The sequence below is a fragment of the Canis lupus genome, chromosome 16 (genome assembly GCF_048164855.1).
Source record: "Canis lupus baileyi chromosome 16, mCanLup2.hap1, whole genome shotgun sequence".
Lineage (NCBI taxonomy): Eukaryota > Metazoa > Chordata > Mammalia > Carnivora > Canidae > Canis > Canis lupus.
In genome coordinates, this window is record NC_132853.1 from 13,382,948 (window position 1) to 13,404,987 (window position 22,040).

General features: G+C 54.4%; 1 protein-coding gene across 5 annotated transcripts in view; it reads left to right on the forward strand.

Moving 5' to 3' along the window:
* Window positions 1-5,201: 5,201 nt before the first annotated feature.
* Window positions 5,202-22,040, forward strand: part of ATP2A3 (ATPase sarcoplasmic/endoplasmic reticulum Ca2+ transporting 3) — a 32,539-nt gene continuing 15,700 nt past the window's right edge. For 2 of the 5 annotated variants that reach the window (XM_072778915.1, XM_072778912.1), the window contains exons 1-10: window positions 5,220-5,487; window positions 15,108-15,125; window positions 15,398-15,480; window positions 16,975-17,079; window positions 17,268-17,406; window positions 17,688-17,768; window positions 17,864-17,949; window positions 19,497-19,961; window positions 21,571-21,665; window positions 21,837-21,939. In XM_072778915.1, coding sequence (XP_072635016.1) covers window positions 5,370-5,487; window positions 15,108-15,125; window positions 15,398-15,480; window positions 16,975-17,079; window positions 17,268-17,406; window positions 17,688-17,768; window positions 17,864-17,949; window positions 19,497-19,961; window positions 21,571-21,665; window positions 21,837-21,939 — 1,293 coding nt within the window. In that variant the 5' untranslated portion in view covers window positions 5,220-5,369. Of the gene's footprint in view, window positions 5,488-12,089; window positions 12,243-15,107; window positions 15,126-15,397; window positions 15,481-16,401; window positions 16,582-16,974; window positions 17,080-17,267; window positions 17,407-17,687; window positions 17,769-17,863; window positions 17,950-19,496; window positions 19,962-21,570; window positions 21,666-21,836; window positions 21,940-22,040 lie in introns of those variants that run through there. The other 3 variants (XM_072778914.1, XM_072778910.1, XM_072778913.1) reach the window with 3 other exon arrangements.

Below are 22,040 nucleotides of genomic sequence, written 5' to 3' on the forward strand. Positions count from 1 at the left end.
GTTCTGGGGGGATACAGTCGGCTGCTGCAGATGAGAATTCAGGCAAGTACGGAGGAGCACACAAACAGGCCACTCAGGAGTTACAAGGCTCCCAAGGGGTCAAGGAGGAATTCTGGGAGAGGTAATTTTTTTTATAAAGATTGATTCAGGGATCCCTGGGTGGCGCAGCGGTTTGGCGCCTGCCTTTGGCCCGGGGCGCGATCCTGGAGACCCGGGATCGAATCCCACATCGGGCTCCCAGCATGAAGCCTGCTTCTCCCTCTGCCTGTGTCTCTGCCTCTCTGTCTCTCTCTGTGTGACTATCATGAATAAATAAATAAAATCTTTAGAAAAAAAAAGATTGATTCATTTATTTTAGAGAAAGAATGAGAGAAAAAGCACAAGCAGGAGGGGCAAGGGGAGAGGGAGAGAGAATCTCAAGCAGACTTGCACTGAGCCCAGGACTAGACACAGGACTAGATCTCACCACCCTGAGATCACCACCTGAGCAGAAACCATGAGTCGAATGTTTAACCGACTGCACCACCCAGGTGCCACCTGGAGAAGGCATTTGAAGAGTGAGGAGGGTTTAGACAGATAAAGATAAGTGAACTATTTTCCCAGAACAGGTAATAGCATGGGCAAAGACAGGGAGGGAGGAATTCTTGGACCAAGGATGGAGAAGATAAGTCAAAGTGACTCAAGTTTAAGGTGTTGATGGGATGCCTGGGTGGCTCAGAGGTTGAGCGTCTGCCTTCAGCTAAGGGTGTGATCCCAGGGTCCCGGGATGGAGTCCCGCATTGGGCTCCCTGCACGGAGCCTGCTTCTCCCTCTGCCTGTGACTCTGCCTCTCTCAATCTCTCTCTCTCTCTCACTCTCTCTCTCTCTGTGTGTGTCTCTCATGAATAAATAAATAAAATCTTAAAAAAAAAAAAGTTTAATGTGTTGAGGGGGCAGGAGCACAAGATAAGGTTGGCAAACTGAGGAGTTGATCTTAATGGGGGAAGACCATAGGAAGCCATAGAAGGCACTTGAGAAGGAGAGGAGTAGCATGGCTGCTTTAGGAAGAGAAGTCTAGTAGAAGTAGCAAGAGGAGGCAGACCTGGAAGGAGCAGACACCTTCACATTATATGCTCCCCACTTTTTGAAGTCTGAGGTGTCTCTGTCCACCACTGGGAGACAGAGGACAACTTCTTCTCCTCAGCCTGGCCGGGTAGATAAGGTGGCAAGGACAGGAAGTTGCCTTAAGGAACTGAGGAGCGGGCAGCGTGGTCCAAAGCCCCTACCCCCACCCTGTGTAAGGTGTTCTTGTAGAGGTAAATGCAAGGGGAAGGAGGCCAGGCTCCTTGGACCAAAATGCAATGATAGGTGTCCTGGGCCAGCTGAAGGACCCTGGGTGCCTGCTCTGTCCTGCTGTTGACAGGTCTGTGCTTCCCCAGGCCCTCGAAGATCAGGTATGCTCCTGTCCCAGGAAGAGCTTCTGGAGTTTTCCTGTCTCAACTCTGTCATTCAAACACTTTCCCTGACACCTCCTGGGAACCAAGGTGAGTCAGACCAGATGCCTGCCCTCAGGGGTATCAATGTCCAGTAAGACGAGCAGGGCAGACAATGGACACCAGGGTGCCATGAGCTTGATGGGGTCATGCAGGCTACCAAAGCCCTGTTGGCCTCAGGGATGAGAAGTGGCTTCCGGGCCTTAAGGACTAGTAAGGATGAGCACTAAAAGATGAAGGGGTGTTCCAAGCACAGGGGACAACGTAAGCAAAGATTCAGAGGCAAAAAACTTCCTAGTACATGCAGTGAATTAGATGTGGCCCCCATGTGGCAACCATGGAGGTAGAAAGCAGTGAAGATGAATGTTGGGCTGAGGAATTTCGACACCCTCTAAGGAGTAGGGCTGAAGGGAGATGAGAGGGTGGAAGTCCCGATGCGAGAGAACAGGGAGAGGCTGAGAGCACAGGTTACACAGGTTATACAAGTGGCTCCAGGCCAGGTGGGGCCCTGGGCCCAGGAGGACTAGTAGGGGTGCATCAGGGGCTTACATGGGGTCCCCAAGCCTGAAAGATCAAAAAAAATAACTTGGGGTCAGAGAGAAGGTAGCAGACAGGAACATCTTCCAGTCAGAACAGTTAGTTGGGAGGCAGTCTTTCCTGCCCCTCCAGAGGGGGGATGTCCAAGTGAGTGGGGTAGGAGGTTAAGACAGTGGGTTTAAAATCAGTGCTCAGTGGCAGGGCCTCAGAGAGCTGGAACATCTCCCTGTTGGGCCTGGATGACCCTGGTGAACAGGAAGTGAAGTTCTCCGGTCTCCAGGACAGTTTGCATTTTGAGTCAAACCCATTTACAAACCAAAGTGGGGCAGTGGCAGGGCAACCCCAGACTCTCTGTCTCCTCTAAGGACTGCACAGTCTCAGGCCCTCCTCCCACAGCCAGCACTGATGTGATAGATGGGGAGACTGAGGAGGCACCTCCAAGACCTCACAGAGACCTCCAGAGATAACCGGCACCTCCAAGACCTCTCAGCAAAGCCTATTTTGCACAGGCTGCCCCTCAGCCCAGATCACTTTTCCCTTCCCTGTTCCTTCAGATTTTTCTTTTCTTATAGGGGCATTCTTTCTAATATAAATGGTCTGTGAATGCTGGGAAGTAACATGAGTGAGGAAGTGTTTCTTAGGGCCCTACTGCCTTCTTTCTGCTTTTGAAGCAAGTTCTGCTTCAAAGGAAAGTATGGCCTCTCAGGGTGGTCAGCACTTCCACGTAGTCATAGACGGACTACACTTGCTTTATACTTAATTTGAGTCTCACTGAACTCCCATGCGTCGCATCACAAAATCTGTATTTGAATGGGACGGCATATTTGGCAAGTCCTCTCAACGCTTAAACTGTCAAGAAAGAGTTTGATTAGCTCAGCTCACCTGTCAATGGCTGAGCCACTCCTGGGTCAGAGCCTTCCCCCCGCCACTCAGCTGGGAGGTGGTTACTGAGCAGCTCAAGCTGCCTCCCAAGTGGCCCTCAGCAGCCCCAAACACACAGCTGCTCTTAGACACCTCCACCTGGAGTCCCCCAGGCCCCTCACTCTCCACTTGACCCCAGACGCACCCCTGGCTCCTCTCCCCCCATCAGCTGAACCCCTCAACCGCCCAGCTACTGAAGCAGAAACTTGGGTGTTAGCTGTGATTCCTCACTATCTCTCATTACTAAATCTAATCCATTACCAGGTCCTGTCTCTCGCAGCCTTCTCTGCCTTGGTGCACACTGCCTCATTATTTGTCAGGAAGATTGCAGAATCCCTCAGCCTCTGCTCTCCGTTGCAAAAGCTTCAGAGGGAAGCCCCATCTCTTATCGTTTAAAAAGCCCTCAGTACAAAACCCAGGCCATTAGACAGACAATGAAGGTTCTCAGTGTTGCAGCCCTGTCTCTCTGATCCTGGTGCTCATACTCCTTATGACCCAGCCATGCTGTGGGATTGAATCACTGTCTCTGGCACACAGCTGAGGTTTCCCACCTTCAACACAGGCCGTTTGTGTTTGTTTTTTTTAAGATTTTATTTATTCACGACAGATACAGAGAGAGAGGCAGAGACACAGGCAGAGGGAGAGGCAGGCTCCGTGCAGGGAGCCCGACGTGGGACTCGATCCCAGGTCTCCAGGATCACACCCCGGGCTGAAGGCAGCGCTAAACGGCTAGGCCACCGGGGCTGCCCTACAGGCTGTTTTTTTTCCTAACTGCAACACCCTCTTCTTCACATGCCCAAATCCTTCTAAGATCTATCTTTCCCCGTGCTCCACCTTAGCCCCCTCAGGGGAGGTGAGGTAGGCATGCCCACTGCCAGAGAGGCTGTAAGTTCTGCCGACCATCTGTCCAGTGAGAGAGCTGGGACCAGATGCCAGCACTGAAGTTCTCAGTACGTGGCAGCTGGGAAGTGGGGTGGACAGACCTGCCCTTTGTACAGCACGCCTATGACCATGTCACTTTGGCCACTAGCTGTTTGTCCAAGTGCAGATAAAGCATATGCTCACTGAATGTCTCTATGCTCAAGGTGGCATAATGAAGATAAGGCAGGAGGAGGACCCCAGTTCCGTACTAGGACAAGAGATCAGGACCTGGAGGTAGACATGGTCTGGGTAGGGGTCAGCAACCAGAGGCCAGGCTGGAAGCTGGGGCTTGTGTGTGCAGTTGCGGTATCTGGAAAGGCTTTCAGGCGCAGAGGCACTATGCCGTTTAGGGTTTGAACAGCTGGCTGGCTGGGTTCAATCCTGGTAGCTGTGGCCTTGTGCAGCCATGGTGGACCCCAGAAGACAACAGAGGCCAGCTTGGTGGGGCATAAGATGGCCCATGGGATGAGACTGGCTGGGTCTTAGGCTGAAGAGGATGCCTGAAGTAGATTGTTCTCTTTGCTCCACCTTTCCTGGGGTGAGTGGTTTCTGCCCTCCCACAGCTTGCTGCCCTGACCTGCAGCCCTTTCTCTTGTCTCCCCTAGAGCTGCTGGGACTCAGAGAGCAAAGCGCTGGAATGGGAGTTCCTCAGTCCTTCCCCATCCCTGGCTCAGGATCACTCTCCCTGGGGGCCCTGGCCAGAGGCCTCCACCCCACCCCCTCAGGCCTCTAGGGACTCCCACGCCCACCTTGGCAGTTACATTTCCTGCTTGGGTGAAGGTGTGAGTCTAGGATCACGAGACTGGTTTTCTTTCTCATATACTGGTTCATTGTCGGAAGTTCGGTTATATGAGGAGGAATAACCTTGCATTGTTGAAAATTTGGAAGAGATAAAGCACGAACGTCGAGAGAAGTAAACATCACTGGCTCCTCCGTAATGGATGCGCTCATTCACAGGCTTTTGGGTTCTCTCTAGACCCAGGGCGACCCTTTGCATAATTCAAATTCGGGCGTTGGAAGCCCTTCTACCGACACCTCCCTTTTGCCACACCCTCCCCCCCCCCGCCCCCCGGACCCAGGAAGGCTCTCAAGAAGGCGGCCCGCCTCTGCTCTCCGTCCCGGGGGCGCCCGAAGCCCGGCGCAGGGGCTGAGACCCCTCCCGGCCAGGCTCGGCGCGGCCTCAGTTCCCCCTTCCGCAGAATGGGCGGGCGCGGGCGGCCGGGCTCGCGGGCCCGGGGCGCTGCGGGGGCGGGGCGGCGGCGGCTCCCGGGGCTGCCGGAAGGGGTGTGAGTGCGGGGGCGGGCTCCGCGCCGCCCCGCCCCGGGGAGGGAGCCTGGGGCGCCGCATCCTGGCGCTTGCCTTCGCCGCCGCTGCCGCCACTGCCGTCGGGGAAGGTCCCCGAGCGGACATGACCTCGCGCGGCGCTCGCCCGGGCTCGAGCTGCCGGCGCCCCGCGCAGTAGCCCCGCGAAGAGGCGGACTCGACGGTGCCGACCGCGCAGAAAGGCGGGCGGGCGGCATGGAGGCGGCGCACCTGCTCTCGGCAGCCGAAGTGCTGCGCGGCTTCTCGGTGACGGTCGAGGGCGGCCTGAGGCCGGAGCAGGTGTCTGCCGCGCGGGAGCGCTACGGCCCCAACGGTGAGAGCGCGGGCCTGGCCGGGGCAGCTGGGGGCCGCGCGCCGCAGCCTCAGTTTACCCCCCTACGCCGCAGCTGGGGAGCAGGCCTCCCCCCTCCAGCCTTCGGTCCCCGCGGGCGGGCAGGAAGCGAGAGCTCCGGAAACGTCTGCAGATGCTCTTGGGGCTCTCGGACGGGCTGCGCGGCCACCTTCGGCGGGGTCGGGTGGGTTCCGGGTTTAGAGACCTGGCGCCGGGCTCCCCTCCCAGCTCCCCGGGACCTGTGCGGTCTCTCAGGGCTTCCCACGGCCACCCCCGACCCTATCCACTCCCGCAAGTTTGAATCCACCGCCCTCCGCCCTCGTCCTGACCCCGCACTGCAATCGGCCCCCAGCATACAAATGCACATGCCAAGGCAATGTGGCTAGGGACCAGCCAGGGACCCGGACCCAGCCTCGCAGCTGGCCCCGAGGGTCTCCCCCTAGGCTCGGTGAAACACCCAGAAGGTGCAGCTTGTCAGCTGGCAGCCTTGGTGCCCCCACCCCCACCCCAGGTCTTCCTCTTTCTGCAACCCAAGGCGGATGTGGCTGGCGGGAGTCGGTGGGGGCTTTGAACCGCTGAGGCAGGAGACCCACCTCGAGGCGGGGCGGGGGCACACTCAAGGCCTCACCCAGGGAGTTGCCAGGGAAGGCCTTTCCCTCTTGCATGACCTGGAGCGGCACCTGACCATCCCTGGGCAGCCAGGGAGCCTTCCTGCTGTTGCTGTTTGCGGGGGTGGTATCACTTCTTCCTCATCTTCAAAGGAGTTTGGGATTCTCTGTCTGCCAAAAGGCACAAGTACCAGGTACTCTCCAGATGTGACCACAGGCACATTCGGAGGCCTTGTGAAGGTGGAAGATGTTGGGGGGCCCTCTTCAAGTCACTTCCAGGCAGGACTTGCCACCCTTTTTGTCACCGCCCACCCCCTGCACTGGGCACAATGTTAGGGATTTAGATGGAAATGTCCCTTCCATCCCCAAAGCGGAGTCTGGACCCACTTTGTTTTAGGACTTGGGTCCTCACCCTTTCAGGGATCCCAGCCAGCCAGAGGGGAAAGTGCTCTGGCCTGAGTGTCTCACTGCTCGGGGATGACTTGAAAATTACCAAGAGCTGTCAGAAAGGGAGCTTTGGGTTTTGTATTGGCTTATGAAAACCACCTCTTATATAAATATTATCTTTCTGGAGCAGAAATCCTTTTCCAAAAAAATTAGTTGCTATATTTAGTTGAGCTGTGGGAGGAACTAGGGAGATAAATATTATTTAATATCCTCCATTAGTGACTTGGCAGGGAGGGTGTCATTGCTGCAAGAGGGCAAGGCAGCAGGACCTGTCCCCCAAACCCGGGGTGGGGATGGAGGTCAAGGCAACAGGTCTGGGGTTCTACAGACTCTTCTGTGCTGCTGTACAGAAAAGCTGCTCCTCCAGCTTAGGAGTCCTGATTCCCAAGGAAAACTAGGGACCCAGACCTTGGTTCTACCCCCAGAGGCTCTGTGTGACCCTGAACAACATCCCTCTAGTTCCTGGTTCCCATGTGTTCGTTGATCCAGCAGAGACTCTGCCTGAGGAGGAAGCCTCTAGGTCTCTCCCATGTTGTTTTGTGTAGGTAAGGTGATTTGGGGGTGAGCGGGCCACTGAGCATCTGTGTGAGGTGATGCATAAGGATGTTGGTGTGGTATATAGGTCCCCAAAAGGGGTGGATGTGCATTCGGGGGGTGGTAGGTAGGAAAAGCTGGGGGGGGGGCATTGATGGACTCCCCTGGTTCCCTTGAACTTTGATTGTAGTAAATGATAAAAGCTAATGCTCACTGAGCACTTACTATGTGCCAGGCACTGTTCTGAACACTTTTCATCTCTTCTTTAATTCCCCAAAACAACTCAATGAAAATAACTATTGTCATACTCATTACACTGAGTCATCAGGATGTTAGATAGCTTGCCCAAGGTCACACAATACTTGATAGAGCTGATACTAGGTACCTATCCCTCTGTTGCCTCGTTTTTCCTGTCTGTGCAAGGGGTCACTGGTCCCACAGGCCCTAGGCCCATGGTACTGGTGGCTGTACTAGAAGGTGAGTCAGCTAGGCAGTAGCTATCCCAGCCCCCAAGCCCTCCCAGCACCCCAGAGATCCCTCAGATCACTGATTTGCTTCCTCCTCAGGAAGCATTCCAGGGCTCTGGAAGTCCTCAGGTGAGGAGAGTGGAGCCAGCTGCCCCTTCCTGCATCATGCTCTCACTCTGACCAGCAACAGCTAAGGAGGAGGCATGGGTGTCCTGCAGTTTCTACAGGCACTGGGGAGGTCTTTTCCTCTTGGGTGACCGGGCGTGGTATACCCATCTCTGGGGTAGGGCTGACAGTTTTGAACCTTAGCTCTGCCCCTTCATAGTGGTGTATCATGTGTAAGTGACCTCTCTCTGTGCCTTAATTTTTTCATCATAGAGAGTCTACAATAGGACCCGTGCCATATGGCTGCTTGCAAGTGTTTATGCACACCAAGCCATCCTTCCTTGTAGCAGAAGAGTCTAGGCCAGGCTCCAGGCCAGCTGGGTGGTGGGATGGGCCAAACCTACAGGTGGAGGGAAACACCCCAGGGACTAGTGTCCCCTCCCACCCCACCCAGGAGTCTCTGCACCTGCAAGGTCGTTAGTGCTGGAAACCACAAGGAAGTCATTTGCTTAAGTCCTGAAGTTTGCAAATTCTGCTGGTGGATGGAGGAAGGGAGGCTGTGAAGCAGAGGCTGGGGATCCCGTGCTCCCACCTTCTCTTCCTCCTCCCTCCCCAGAGCTGGGGATGGGGCCTCAGTAGTGCTGTCAGGGCATATGCCAGCTGGGAGTCCCCCATACACACAGAACACAGCTTTCTTAACCCCACTGAATAGATGTGTCCTCTGAAACCCCAACAGGGCAGGGAGCGGGAGGCTCCTGGCCCAGCACCTCTTGTGAGAGTACCCTTCCCCGCAGGTCCCCAAGTGCCCAGGACTCCGCTTCCTCCGGAGGCTTTCTACATCCTTTCAGTTTGTTTGTTTGTTTGTCTGTTTGTTTGTTTGCTTAAGTAAAACTGTGCACACAATGCAACATTCAGAGGGTACAAAGGATACAGTAAAGTCTCCTCAGACCTGTTCCCAACCACCCAGTGTTCCCAGTGTCCTGTGTCTCCTTCGCAACATACTCTGTACGTACACGCTAGGTCTGTGATCTATGATCTTTTTCACATGAAAGGGAAGGATTGTGAGTGCTGTTTGGCCCCTGTTTTCCCTGATAATCATTTTTGGAGATTGTGCCACATGGAGCATCCTCAGGCTTCCTAGTGGCTTCTGTAGAGTTTCATGCGGCTGTTCTAGTATTTCTTTGCCTGTCTTTTGACGGGCACTTGGATTGTTCATAGCCTCTCCTATCACACATTACAAGCATATTCTTGTCCCCACATCACTTCACATATTTGTCAATATTGCCAGAGGATAAATTCCTAGAAGTGGAATTGCTGGGTCGAATGCCATGTATATTTTAAATTTTCCCGGCTGTTGCTAAGTTATTCTCCATAAAGTTGCAGCAGTTGATGTGCCTGCTTCCTCACCCTCCCACAGGACATTTTGATCTGTGCCAGTCTGATGGAAAGAGTCCTCTTATAGTTTTTCTTTGCATTTCATCATTTACAAGTCAGGTTGGGCATTTTTCCTTGTATTTTGGAACCATTTGATTTCCTTGTGTCCTTGAATGGGCTGCCCATCACCTTTGCTGGACATGAGCCAAGGTAAGAGGCAGGCCTGTGCTGGACATGTCCTACCAAGTGGGCCAACACCTAATGGCCCTGGAGAGCCCAGTGACGTGAGAGTCAGGCAACACCCCAAAAGGTCTGAGGTGGTTCCTGTTCAGGGGAGCTGGGGGAGGGGGCTCCTAAAGCAACTGGAGCCTGCCTTCCTGGGCCTCCTGCTGCCCCTCTGTGTAGTGGATACAATGGCCCCAGAGCTGCAGGTGGGAAGGATGGCCAGATTTAGATTACTGCCAGTGTTGTCTGGGCTGTGACCTTATCTCCCACCCTCAACCCAGGCCCCAGTGGGCTGCTGGGACGCAGGAAACACATATATGTGGGCCTTAGAAACTTGGCCAAGGGGAGTGGGACCGGGCAGAAGGAGGGGGTGAGGTCAGAGTGGTCCAACTTGCTGGAGGCCTCAGGAAGACTTGCCCCTCTTTGGCCTGTGTCCTCCTCAGTGCAGATGTGGAACTCTGAGATCCCCTAAAGGCCTTTCAGGATGTGAAATGACTCTTGGATCTGGGGGAGGTGTGGTCCTGCAGGCATTGGAAAGCTACAGGTCTTTCAGGTTTCACCCTAGATTTCGTGCCCACTGGCCCTTAAGGGGGCAGCCTTAAGCCTCCTCCTGGGAGCAGCATCCCCTTGCACGAGGAGCCCCCTGAGGCAGGGCTGAGTTTGTTCACAGCACAGCGGACCACAGATGCTAAGCAAACCCTTTGCCAGTGTTTTCTAGCACCAGATCAGCCAGGTAGGCTGTAGGCCCCTGCATTGGGAGATCTGCATCCCAAGGCCCCTGTGAGAGCAGGGCCATGTTGTCCACTCTGGGCGGGTCCTAGAGAGCCACACAGGGCCAGGTAGTGAAGGCCCCTCCCTGACTCTGCAAGACGTGATTTAATTGCTCTGTAAACTTACCTTTGAGGAAGACCTTGGGAGCTCTTGCCTCTCCAGGCTGGAAACAACATTTAGAAGTTGAAATACCAGTTTCCAGTGTTTTGAGATGAGAAGAAAGGAGTCAAGAGGGAAGATTAGGGGAGCAGGTGGTGCATGGAGCCTGGGGCAGCCTTGGCTGCTCAGGGCCTGTACCTGAACCGTGGGGCAACTGAGTAAACAACTCTGTGAGGCTCTTTGTGGACCCAGAGATGACTCAGCCCCTCTCCACCCTGGAAGTGCTCCAGTCAGGTGGGGGTGGCCCCAGTACTGATGACTGGTAAGAGAAGGGAAGGTTGGTAGGGGGATGGGCTTTTCCAGGAAGGCTTCCTGAAAGGCTGGGGTTTAGATGAGGAGTTAGGGAAGGGCACTCTGCACAGAAGAAATGGCCCAAGCACAGTCTTGGAGGAGAAAAAGCTCTAGCAAAACCAGGGAAGGTGATGGCAGTTCTGAGGCATCTCACTTTTGACTGGCAGATGGGCATACGCCTAAGATATAGGAGGATTCTGAAGGGCAAGGTCGGGGTAGATCTAGGAAGGCCCTGAAGGCCATGCTAAGATTGATCTTTATGCTGCAGGCCAAGAAGAACCCTAATGGTCTATGAGTAGGGCAAAGGCAGAGTCATTCACTCGTTCACAAATCTTTATTGAGTACCTGCCATGTTCTAGGCACTGCTCTAGGTGCTGAGGATACTGCTCTTGATGAAGTACTACTGGCATGGAGCTTACATTTTAATGACCATGTGCTTGTGCTTTAATAACGATGTGCTGTGCATGTTCTAAACATTTCTGAATAGCATACCATTTAATCTTCACAGCAACTTACTATTATTATCCTTATTTTACAGATAGGGAAACTGAGGCACAGAAGAAGTTAAGTGACTTGTCCATAGCCAGAGAACTACCAAAAAATAGAGCAAGACTTGAACTTAGCTCCCTGGCCAGACCCCTTGCTCTACACCATGAGGCTTCTCTGATCATATACTCCTTTTTGCCCCCAGAACCCACAGGCTAACTCCAGATCCCTCTAGGCCAGCCCCACCTTGGGCATCTGGGGGTGTGGGCCAGCTCAGTCTGGCCCCAGTGGCCCCAGAGCAGGGGTTGTCTGGGAGAGTCCAGTATGTGAGAGGTGCAGAGGGATGCTGTTTCAGAAGAGCAGTGGGGGGCTGCAGCCAGTGGGCTCAAGCAGCTGGGATGTGAGAGGGAGGAGCGCTTTCTACTACTGTCTTTGCCTGCATGGCCTAGTGAATGGCACCAAGAGGTGGGCAGGACCAGGGCATTCTCCCCATTTAACAAATGGTGCATCTGGCCCTGCCAAGGGCTCAACCTCTCCACACACAGCCTGAGGATAGCAAAGGGAAAACAGCATCCAACAGAGATGCCTGGAGAGAGGCTGGGAGGGTGCTCTCCTAGGCCCTACTAGTCTCCAGTCCCCTTCCAGTTCCTCCATGGCCCCAGAAGTCAGTCACATGAAGGGAAAAATGGGTGGTCTAGGGTCTTGGCAGGACTGGAGTTTGAAGAAGACTAGGCCTGAACAGACAGTAACCCCCCAAAATGCCACCTGTGAGGAGAGCAGAGCCTTTTTGGACAGGAATAATTTTGGCTAGTGGCTCTGGGGTCACAGTGGAGGGGTGAGCTAGTTGGTGGGATAAGGGCATCCAGCCTAACAATCAGGATATAGGATGCCAAGTTTTCTCAGTGACTTTGGCTGGGGAAGACAGTGGGATGGGGTGGAAAAGCAGAGCAGCTCAGGAATTAGTGTAGGAGGTGCTGAGCGAGGGGCCAAAGACCAGACCACCTGAGTTCAAAGCGGCCACTTCCCAGCTGTAGGACCGTAACCAGTCACTCAACCTCCCTCCGCTTCAGTTGTCTCCTCTGTAAAATGGGAATAATAATTGTATCTTCCTTCTCAGGTTGTTTGAGAATCTCAAGAGAGTTAATGCCCTAGAGGATGCGTGCTGTCTGGCACACTCAACACTAATAATTCCACTATAGCTATTCCATCTGTGGAGGATCGTCTTATATGCTCAGCATACAGTACCTCTCCACTCACCTCTGAAGATAATGTAGGTATAGCACTTGGCACACTGCTTGGTACATAGTAGGTGCTCAGTAAATGTGGTTCTTAGTAATGATGATGCTAATCCTCCAGCAGCCCTTCAGGGTGAGGGTGGGGACCACATCTTCCAAATGAAGCTCAGAACCCCACAGGGAGCCAGCTGATCGGGCGAGACTAGAAGCACATGCAAGGGTAGGAGGGCATATTCTGGGGCCTCATGGCTGGCTGAGCCTTCCCGCCAGGGAGTGAGTAAGGGTAGAAGGGGAACCTTGTAGTCGATGCTAGGTCTGGGGAGAAGGAGGTACCTACCAGTCAGGGTCGGCTCGGTCATGGCACAGGAGCAAACCTCATGTCTCAATGGCTTAATACAGGTCATTTCTTGCTCACATTGTAGATACGTACGTCAATGGCAGGTCATGTGGGGGCTTTGTGTCTCCTGTACTCCGTGATTCTGGTTCACAGCACAGACACCATGTCACAGTTGCCAGTTGCTATTGCAGAGGGACCAAGAGCGCTAGGTCTGCACTGTCTGGTACACAGCCACTAGCCTTGTGTGGCTATTTAGATTTAAATGAGTGAAAATTAAGTACCATTTAAAATCCAGCTACTCAGTCACACTAGACACATTCCCAGTGCTCAATAGCTATGTGCAGTTAGTAGCTACCATGTAGGACGGTGCAGCTGTAGGGCATCTCCATCATCACAGAAAATTCTACTGGACGGCGCCCTTCTAAACAGAGTGTCTTGCCACCCGTTGGGCACCCCTGCCCAGAACTGACATGCACCCTTCTTTTTTGTAACTTGCACGAGGGCCAGGAAGTGCAGTCCTACTATGTGCCCACAAGGTGGGAAGAATCAGAAGCATTTGGAGAATGAATGACCACCAAAGATTGGATCCTGAGTCAGATTTTGGGTCAGAGCAGAAGAGGAGAAGTTGAGAGACCATTGAGGCAGGCAGAGGGCAGTTGAGGGGGAACTCGAGCTGGTACGTGTGCCCTGTAACCTGTTTCCCAACCCCAGGCCTTGACCCTGCCCAGAAAAATGCCCTAATACAGTGGCCTAGAGGCTACATGCCTGACAGAAGGAGGGGTTAGGGAGATAGTAGGAGGGATTCAGCTGAGAATTATGGAAAAACTCTTCCTTTAGTCAGAAACCCTGAAGACATGCACAGAGATGAGGGATTTAGAAGGCTCTTCTGAGTAGAGCATGGCAGGTGGAGGCCGACGTGGGCCATGAGGTTGGAACTGTTCTGTGCCCAGGCTGGTGCATGACAGAGATGATCTCTAAGGACCCTGCTCCAGTGGAGAATTGGCCCAGAAACCAGGTCTGGCCCTCCCCCTGCCTTTCCTGTTCGCTTCAGCTAAATAGATCAGAAGGAAAAAGTCTGTTTGATTTTAATCTCAATGCAGGACACTGAAGATTACATTTTCCACGGAAAATGTCAGCTGTTGCCTAAAATAGGACTAGGGAGAAAATGCTAGAAGGTGTATTTTTAGGTTATATGTTTTCCTCCTGAATTCCTGCAGTCCAGTGGGCTGCTTGACACTCTCCATGGTTCAGCTGCCAGGTGCCCTAGATCTTCCAAACAGGTGGTCTGGGGAGAGGGCTCCCACAGGAAAAATGTGTGTGGGTACTCAAGCTAAAAACAGTTGGACAGATAAAAGGACTTTTATCTGTCAAGAAGGCGGAAGAGAGAGAGCCAGCCTGGGGTACAGGCTCAGAATCTGCATTGCTGACATGCTTCCTGGTGATGCCAATGCTGCTGGTCTAGAGACTATACTGTGAGGAGCAGGGCTCAGGTGGGCTCAGTCTGGGAGGAGCCTCAGACAGGCCTCCGCAGGGCCTGAGCTCAGCCTGTGGAGGGATCCACAGGATCCCTATGGAATCCACCCCTTGAGGTCCAGGTCCTGCCCCTTCCCGTAGACCTGCCTACTTGCTGTGTGACCTTGTTCAAGTCATTTTCCACTCTGGATCTCCATTCTTGCACGTGTGAAACAGGGTGAGTGTTCCTACCCTGTCGCCCCTTTGTGACACCCCTTTGTGCGTTGGGAAGATTCAAAGGCTTCAGATACCATGGCAGCCAGCTCTACCTGGAATGAAAGGTGGCTTCAGGAAATGTAGGAGATAAAAATAGAGCTTGTAAAGTGACAGCAGGTCCTGGTGGTGTATGGGAACATCACTGGTCTCAGACTGGGTATGTGGGATGGGCCTTGCCCAGAGTGGAAGAGGGTCTGGGAGGGAACAGTTGAGACTCAACCTCTAGGAACTGAACCATGGCAGGCTTCCGCACTGCCTGGGATGCTGACTGCTGAGGTTGTGTCCAAGGGATCCCCCTGGTAGGGGGCGTTCAGCGGGCTGGCCGTGCTGCAGACTTTATCTCAGTGCTCCCAGAGGGGCAGGTATGTCAGAGGTAGCCTGAGCCCATGTTCTCAATTTGAGGGAGGGGCTCCCTTGCCATGGCCATGAGGGACATTGAATAGGGTCATGCAGCCATCTGACAAAGAGTGCAGGGGAGCTAATAACTCAGTGGTGACCTCCGGGGTCTCTTCTCTTCTCTAGTTTGCTCTGTTTCTCCTCTGTGCATAGGAGAGGGTCTAGAAGGACCCTCCCGGCTCTGATCTTGTCCCCAGGTGAGCTAGGCCATCCAGATCTTCCTTAACCAGAGTGGAGTGAAGTGAGTGGAGGAATGGAAGCCTCTGGACTCAGATCATCCATTCTGTGACCTCAGAGAGCTGTGAGGACCTGTCTAGACCCTCATATTGGCCTGGGTAGGCACAGTGGGAGGGACTGCTGAGATTCCTCCTTGGTCCCACTGCATAACTCAATTATCTCTTGTCTCCTCATGGCTCCTGTGACTGCCTGGATCCCGCAGAGCTCCCAACTGAGGAAGGTGAGGCTTGGGCCAGGGTGGGCTGCAAGGCCACCAGGAAGCAGCATCCTTGGGCCATTCACTTTCAGGTTATATCCTTCTCTCTCCTCAGCAGAGTGAGGCTTTGCTGAGCCCCCCAGTATCACCCACCTGTGCCTCTACTGCCTCAGACTCTTGCTCTTTGGATGGGAGGGAGGGAGTGGGCCAGGTGGTCTTGGAGGTGATCCCAGCCCCAAATGGGGGCAGGTCAGTTGGTAAAGGACCCAGGCTTCACATGGTGCTCTGGTTCTCAGGGAAGTCTCTGTGGGAGCTGGTGCTGGAACAGTTTGAGGACCTCCTGGTGCGCATCCTGCTGTTGGCAGCTCTGGTCTCCTTTGTAAGTAAGGCCCCTATCCCACAGCATCAGGCAGCCGGGAAGGGAGAGGCAGGTTAGGGCAGTGCTCAGAGGTCCAGGCTCTGAACCACAGGTCTATCCTCTCAGCCAGGGACATCCCTGGGCCCCTACCCACCCCCTGCCTTGCTCAGACTTCAGCTTCCCTTGCCCGAACCCCCAAGGCCCGCCCTCTACATGCTGGACTCCCTGCTCCCATCTGCCCCCTCTACTCTGGCTATCAGGGTGAGCTTCCAGAAGCACAGGTCTGACCCCACCCCTCCCTGTCTTAGGACAAGGTTTCTCAGCCACAGGACTATTGACATTTTGGATCAGATAATTCTTGGTATGGAGGCTGGCCTATACTAGAGAATATTTAACAGCCTCCCTGACTTCTACCCACCAATGCCAGGGGTACTCCCCCGCAGTTGTGGCAATAAAAGTCTCCAGATGTTGCCAAATTGTCCCTCATGGAGGGACAAGTTCCTTCCATGTCTCCTAGTGCCCCACAGAATAATTTGGACTTTATCCTCTTACAGCTTGTCTATGGCTGCTCTCCTTTTGCTCTCTCCCCATTCTTACTGCCTGAAGCCCCCCAGACCTGCAGGGCCATGGGGCCAGGGTGGAGCCATGGGAGGGGGGATGATAGTTGTCACTGGTGGCTGAGCAGCAGAAATCCAAGGGCAGTGCAGGGAAATGTCCGTCCTGAGGGTAGACACAGCTCCTTCTCTTAGCCCTGTGCCCAGCAACTCCTCCTGGGGAGGAGGCCTCATGTGGGTGACATGGAGTACAGGGCAGCAGGGGTCCCAGCCAGCTGTGTCTGGCCCTCCTGGCCACTGTTGTTATGGGAACTGAAGACTCTCATGGAGAAAAAAAGCCTATCGGTGCAGGCACCTTACAACAGCTGAGCCAAAATGATGCTGGTTCCCCTCAACAATTCAGATGGACACACTGAGACATGTGGAGGGGAGTGACAAGTACCCACTTGGGCCAAGAGGTGGGAACAGGGCTTTAACCAGGTGTTCTGTCTCAGGCCTGGGCTCTGGCTGTAATTATGCTGCTGTGGCCAGTGGACTTCCAGCACAAGCCTGTAACAAGATCGCCCGGGTTTGTTACCACATAGACTCCGGGCCTCAGCCCAGAGTTTCTGACACAGGAAGGACTGGGGTGGACCCTGAGAATCGCAGTTCTGACAAAGCTTCCGGGTGATCCTCCTGTTGCCAGTCTGGCATCCCCTTGGAAAACGACAGCTAGGCAGATAGTGAGACGTCTAGCCGGCAACTGTCCGACTGCCCCACATCCTGAGAGTTGGCTGGGTGGGACGTGGGCTGTGGCAGACACTACCTACAGATAAGCCAAGGCCTCAAACAGCCTTCTCCAAACCCCGGGCTCCCCAGGGGAATCTCTCCCAAAGCAGGAGACAGCAGACCCAGGGTATGGAGGAAATGGTGAGCAGATCCTGGCCCACAGCCTAGCCTCAACTCAGCTCTGACTCCATAGGTCCTGGCCTGGTTTGAGGAGGGCGAAGAGACCACAACAGCCTTCGTGGAGCCCCTGGTCATCATGCTGATCCTCGTGGCCAATGCCATCGTGGGCGTATGGCAGGTGGGAGGCGTGGAAGTGGGCCTGGGCCCTTGGGTCTCCCGGCTGCTACATGTTACTGCTACTTGGTGGTAGAGTCCTACAGGTCCTTCTGTGTCTAGCTCCATCCCAGGCCCCAGGGATGTCATTACAAGGGGTCAGCCTGCGAGGGCCAGTGGGGCCAGACCACCTCCCTACCTCATGTCCTGCAGGAGCGCAATGCTGAGAGTGCTATTGAGGCCTTGAAGGAGTATGAGCCTGAGATGGGCAAGGTGATCCGCTCAGACCGCAAAGGTGTGCAGAGGATCCGTGCCCGGGACATCGTCCCTGGAGACATCGTGGAGGTGGCAGGTACACTGGGGGCCTCTTTTCATTATGTGATGCTGGTGAGCCCATCCCTGTCTGTGCCCCCATCTTTCTGGCTGTGTGCACAGAGCAGGTGGCTATCAGATTCTTCCAAATCTCTTCAGCCAAAACCTTGTTGGACAGCTAAGGAGACTGGGCCAGGGAGTAGCATCTCTCTCAGGGATCACAGCTCACCTGCCTCTCACCTACCCCTGGTTCCTGGCAGCCCTTCTGGCTTTGCCAGGGGCTGGTACCCAAAGCCACATTCAGCCACTCTCTCTCCACAGTGGGAGACAAAGTACCCGCTGACCTCCGCCTCATCGAGATCAAGTCTACCACACTGAGAGTGGACCAGTCCATCCTGACAGGTGAGGCCCAGAGGCTATGGCTGAGCAGGGCTTACTTAAGTCCAGGGAGGGGAGTGTCTTCATGTGGGGCTTCTCATTTCTGATTCCATGACCAGGTGAATCCGTGTCTGTGACCAAGCATACAGATGCCATCCTAGATCCCAGAGCTGTGAACCAGGACAAAAAGAATATGCTCTTCTCTGTAAGTTCCTGGGATGGCTGGAGCCTTTGTCTGGACACTGATAATAAAAACTTTAGTATTTAATCAGTCAAAGCCCTACAAGAAAGAACCTCATCAATTATTGACAATAGGTACAAATTTATAGCACTGGTAATAGCTTATGTTTACTGAAGGCTGTGTGTATTTGATCCTCACAGTGCTTTTGAAGTAAGTACTCTTGTCACTTGCATTTTCCAGCAAGGAAACAGACACAGAGAGGTTAAATAAACTGCCCAAGGTCACACAGCCAGCAAATGGTTGAGCTGGGATGTGAACTCAGACATTCTGACTACAGAGCGGTTCCTCTTATCCAGCTTTAATCTGAAGAGGGACAAAGCTAGCCTATAATCACTCAGTGGAGAATTATCTAGAGATAAGAGTGTTGCCAAAGTGGTGGAGGATGGCAGAAATAGTCCATTTCTCAGATGGGAAAACTGACCCCTCAGTCAAGGTGTCAGGGCCCAATGGCTCTTTTCAGAACGAGTGGTGGACTCAGCCCTGGTGGGAATGATAGTCCCCTGTGGCCTCAGAGGGACTTGACCATCGATGCTTATAGGCTGCTCAGAAATAGCCTAAAGCGGAACACAGAAGCCACCAAGATGGGTCAGGCCATATGGCCATGGCCCAGGACACCAAGTTATAAGGCTAAAAAATCTGCCCAGAAGTGAACAGAAACAGAGAATGCAATATTCACCCAGAGCTCTTAAGGAGAGCACCCTGCCTGGATGCCTGGAAGCCTTGGACAGGCTGCTCTGAAGTGGGGAGGGGACTCCACAGGGCATGCTCAAGCCCTGTATGCTCAGCAGCTGTCACTAAGCATCTTTCTAAGGAAGATGCTCTGGCTGACTGCAAGTCATTTCCTTAGCTGAGGGGCCTACAAGTGGGTGGGGGCCTGGGGGAGTGGAAGTCGCATTGCTCACGACAAAAGAAGAGAAGCTGAGGTTGTCCCTGACACCTACCGTTTCTCCAGCCTCAGCACAGGGCTCCCGTCTGAAGGGGTGCCAGGTTATTAGCCTCCTCGGAGCAGCTCTTTGGTTGAACCATCATGTGGAAGAGGACACAGAAGCTCAAGGCTAGCTAGGACTCAGGGATTTTACCAGGGCCTTGGGGGTAGATGGACTTAAACTCAGGTTAACTGGATTCTTCAGTAAATATTTACAAATTACTTACCTAGGAGCGCAGTCAGCCTGGCACTCAGGCGGGGCCACGTTGGTTTTTTTATGCATCGCATTTTGATGCGTTGGTGTCCTGCTGTGCTGGCGCATCACATTGTCAGTACTGGTCTAGTGCTTCCTGTGCGGCCACGCAGGTGCTACACCAAGTCCTTGCCTTCCCAGAGCTAACACTGTCATGGGGAGGGCAGCAGAAGCCCAGTACTGCGTAGCTGCCCAAGTCTGGGAGTACTAAGTGACGTGGAGCCAAAGAAAGCCAAGTAGGGGGACAGGAGCCTTACCCTAGCCCCAAGGAGTCGGGGGTGCCGGGCCCCAGCCGGGATGCTAAGCGGCCCTGCTGGTGTCTCCCTCGGCCAGGGCACCAATATCGCAGCAGGCAAGGCCCTGGGTGTGGCAGTGACCACAGGCCTGCACACAGAGCTGGGTAAGATCCGGAGCCAGATGGCGGCAGTGGAGCCAGACCGGACGCCGCTGCAGCAGAAACTGGATGAGTTTGGACGGCAGCTGTCCCACGCCATCTCTGTGATCTGTGTGGCGGTGTGGCTCATCAACATCGGCCACTTTGCGGACCCAGCCCATGGCGGCTCCTGGGTCCGTGGCGCTGTCTACTACTTCAAGATTGCCGTGGCCCTGGCTGTGGCTGCCATCCCTGAGGGCCTCCCAGCTGTGATCACTACGTGCCTGGCTCTGGGCACACGGCGCATGGCGCGCAAGAATGCCATCGTGCGGAGCCTGCCTTCCGTGGAGACCCTGGGCTGCACCTCGGTCATCTGCTCTGACAAGACAGGCACGCTCACCACCAATCAGATGTCTGTTTGCCGGGTGAGTAGCGACAGGCCACTTGGGGTCGCACTGGTGTTGCTGTGTGACGCTCTGTCTGAAGTCCCTCTGTCTGAAGTCCCTCTTTGGCCCCCTGACTCCTTTTTGGCAGAGGATGGAGGAGAGAACCTGTGGGCTGCCCTGCAGGAGGGAGCAGACCCAGGTTTTCATGGGGCAGAGCAGCAAAGTCTGGCTGGATATGTGTCACTAGGACCCACATGTCACTGTAGGGGCCTGTCAGGGCATAGCCTGTCTGTGAACCTCAGTTTCTTCATCTGAAATTTGGGTATGCAAGCTTTGATAGACAACCATAAGGAACATGGCAGAGGGTCACGTACAGCCTTGGCATCTGAGCCAAGCTGGGCCTGGACCCAGCCAGGTTCTGTCCAGCTCCATGGTGACTCTGCAGTAGATGCCTGTCACCAGATATGCCAGCTCCAGTGACCTGGGAAGGGCCAGGGTGGGAATTATTCATTTCCAGGCACACAATCCCAGATCCTGGGCCTGTTGCCCACATGCTCTGGGGATTCTGGCTGAAACTCCAGCAGACCCAGGGGGCAGAGGGGTGCGTGGGGTAATGGCGAAGGCTGTGGGTGTCCCACCCCTCCCAGGATTTCCCATGGCTCTTCCCCCATCTCTGCTCCCATAATCTGCCCATTGGGAAACTCAGGCTCTGTATCTAAAGCCTTGAAGCCTGTTAGAGGCTGCCACAAGGGAAGGGGCACCAGCAAGCTTTACATCTTCTGGCCCCTGACCTCTAAAATCTCTAGGAGGACTTCATTTGAACAGAATATTCCTTAACTGAAATAAATATTTGAAAAACACACTCTAGGAAAGTTGGAGAGGCCTTACCTGCTGGATAGGGGGCTGAGAAATTTGACTTCTCGGGAGCTATGCTGGCTGGAGGGCTGCCCTTGAGAGCAGGGAGGGGAGCACAAAGGAAGGGACATTTGTTGAGCACCTACTGGGTGCTGAGCTAGCCATTGGCTTGGGAATGTGCAGGGCAATTTCTAGAAAGCAGGAACTGTCTCCTTGGCAAAGCTGGCTGACAGGCAAGAAAATGGGCTATTCTGGGAGGGATAAACCCCCTGACCCTGAGGTGCACAGGTAGGGGCTGGGTGACCCAGCAGGCCCCGTAGCCAAGAGCTCACTGTCCAGGAGCACCTTTGGGCAGGAAGGTTTGTGCCCCAGAGCAGTGTGGGGGTTCCTACCCTTGGAGGCCAGGAACTCATTCTTTCAAGGGGAAAAGAGGGACAGCTATACTCCGATCCCACTCTCTTCTCATGCTACCAGCAGAGAAACTAATGCTCAGGTGCTCAGCCAGGAGTCATGTAACAAAATGGGCAAGGACCCAGGCTTCCTGCCCCATGTCAGGGCTCTATCCAGAACACTGCAGAATCTGCCATATACCCCTCAGGGGTCCAGGGCCGAGGCCCTACCTCAACTAGAACCCTACTCTTACACTGCACCTCCCAGACTTTGGCAGGAGGGAAGGGCAGTGGCTTCTCTGGGGGCCCAGAGGACCCCACCCTGGGGTCAGGCTTTATTCAGACTGGCTGCCCAAAGAGGGAAGAGGTGAGGGCTTGCTTAAACATGCCTCTGCACTCCCCAGATGTTTGTGGTAGCTGAAGCTGAAGCCGAAGCAGGCTCCTGCCGTTTGCACGAGTTCACCATCTCAGGCACCACCTATGCTCCGGAGGGCGAAGTGTAAGTGCCGGACCAGGGTGGGTGCAGGTGGGTGGCGTTTCCTGGTGGGCTGGGCAACACGGGACAGCTCTGAGAGTTGTCAGTGGGTGAGGCTTCCTGGGGTGGGATCAAGAGGCTGTGCACCTCCCAGGGATGGGGCCAAATGCCCTGTACCAAGACCCAGCCCCACAGGAGGCAGGCGGAGCAGCTTGTGCGCTGTGGGCAGTTCGATGGGCTGGTGGAATTGGCGACAATCTGTGCCCTGTGCAATGACTCAGCGCTGGACTACAATGAGGTGGGACCCAGCTCTCTTTTGTGACCTTACCAGTGTACAGGTGCCCAGGACAGACCCTTCTCCCACGGTCTTAAAACTCCCAGGATTGGCAGTCCCTGCCC